We start from the raw sequence: 1760 nt of genomic DNA on the forward strand, positions 1-1760 counted from the left end.
AGTGCGCTTTGGAGGCACAGGTGGTGCATCATGTCCACCGGCTCTGCTGCAAGTGATGCTGAGGACTATGAGACATGTCACAGAAGGACTACCACGGCCCTCGAGAGAACAAAACACAAAACCAGCTGCTATAATCCCAACCACTATTCTGATGAGGATTTGGAGGAAGACGCCGAGGAGGGGAGGACGAAGCATCTTAAACTCAAACCCTCCAAAGCGCACCCCCAGAGGGACGCGCGCCAGACGCAGAGAAACGCGGCCAACGCCAGAGAGAGGTCGCGCATGAGAGTGCTGAGCAAAGCGTTCTCCAGGCTGAAAACCAGCCTGCCCTGGGTACCCGCGGACACCAAGCTGTCCAAACTAGACACGCTGAGACTCGCCTCGAGCTACATCTCTCACCTGAGACAGCTGCTGCAGGAGGAGCGCTTTGAGAACAGATTTGCGCACCCGGTCAACCTGGTAAGAAGATACGACTTTTCAACGCAAGCGTGGTGACAATAAAGACTTCACGTGAAATATACCAGCAACATATTTTAAAAAGTGCATAAACGAACGGAAACCGCTAATGGTTGTATTTTTAGAGTGATCTGGGTATGTGTTTGGGTGTTGCTTCGCTGTTTAACCTGTTGCTCTTTGCCTGAACAGACTTGGCCTTTTATGATGACTGGACGGTCAGAGGACAGCCAAGACATCTCATCCACTGTCAGGCTGTGTGGAGCTACAGCATGAGACTCCACACTCCAATATGTAACGTAGACTCTTCCCGTAAAGAGGCCATCTTTGGAGAATTTTCCTCATGTTTGTGGAGCAGTATCCCACCCTGGGTGCCAAAAACAATGACTCTGAACCCTGAGCTTCAAAACACGAAGACTGTGAAATTCAGAACACGTCTTTAGAGAATAAAGACATAACTCCCAGTCTGCTCTCATATATATATATTTGTGTGCATGTAATAAGTGTTAAAGCATGTTTACACTGTGTGTAAGCTCATTTATTTTTGACTCATGCTGATTCTAAATGTAAAACAATTTAGATGTGGCAAAATGTAGCCATGTATCTCTTTTGTCTACCTTTTTTGTGAGTATGTTTTACATGCAATTAAATGTTAAAAATATATATCACAAAATATAGATGTATATCTATATATATAGCTTTGGAAGTCTACAGTTTTGTGTGTGAGTGTGAAACATTGACTCTATATCATTATAATACGCAGCAGAACTTTTCTAGTTTGGAGAAAGAGCATTTATCGTGTTTGAACGTGTAATATTTTTGCATTTCAGATACAATTTGATCAGTAATGTTTCACATCTTGTGTTAAATCAAATTTAATGCTCCTGTGAGGAGTTTTAAACTGGTTATGAAAAAGACAAAAAAAAATTCTGATGTCTCTTTATGGCCCGAGAGAAGCAAACAAAACCATTAGCAACAAGATGACAACTAAAGCAGAGTACATTTTTAATGCTTTCATTCACTGCTGCATGGTAGGTTTCAGATCAGCTGATTGAATTAATAGCCTTTCTTTGCATTTCCAACATTAAATATTTACAATGGGTGACAGATTCAACAGGATTAGATATTTGTTAAAGAAACAACCTATGTAGGTATCGGACAGAATCATCATTAAGATAAGATGTCCTGTTTTGTCCACAGGGGGCGTGAAAATCAACATAAACTTAAAGTTCCTCACTGGAGCTTTAATACTGTAGTTAGTTCCTTATAATTTGGTTGCAGCTTATTGTGAGTTTGCTGAACTGGAA

At 41.5% G+C, this 1760-nt stretch overlaps 1 protein-coding gene across 1 annotated transcript; it reads left to right on the forward strand.

The window, feature by feature from the left end:
* On the forward strand, nucleotides 1-1040 carry LOC117829145 (musculin). Its single transcript, XM_034706709.1, has 2 exons — nucleotides 1-459; nucleotides 646-1040. The coding sequence occupies exons 1-2, from the start codon at nucleotides 31-33 to the stop codon at nucleotides 727-729; spliced, it is 513 nt and encodes a 170-aa protein (XP_034562600.1). The 5' UTR covers nucleotides 1-30; the 3' UTR covers nucleotides 730-1040.
* The last annotated feature ends 720 nt before the right edge of the window (nucleotides 1041-1760 follow it).

Source organism: Notolabrus celidotus, chromosome 17, assembly GCF_009762535.1.
Source record: "Notolabrus celidotus isolate fNotCel1 chromosome 17, fNotCel1.pri, whole genome shotgun sequence".
Classification (NCBI taxonomy): domain Eukaryota; kingdom Metazoa; phylum Chordata; class Actinopteri; order Labriformes; family Labridae; genus Notolabrus; species Notolabrus celidotus.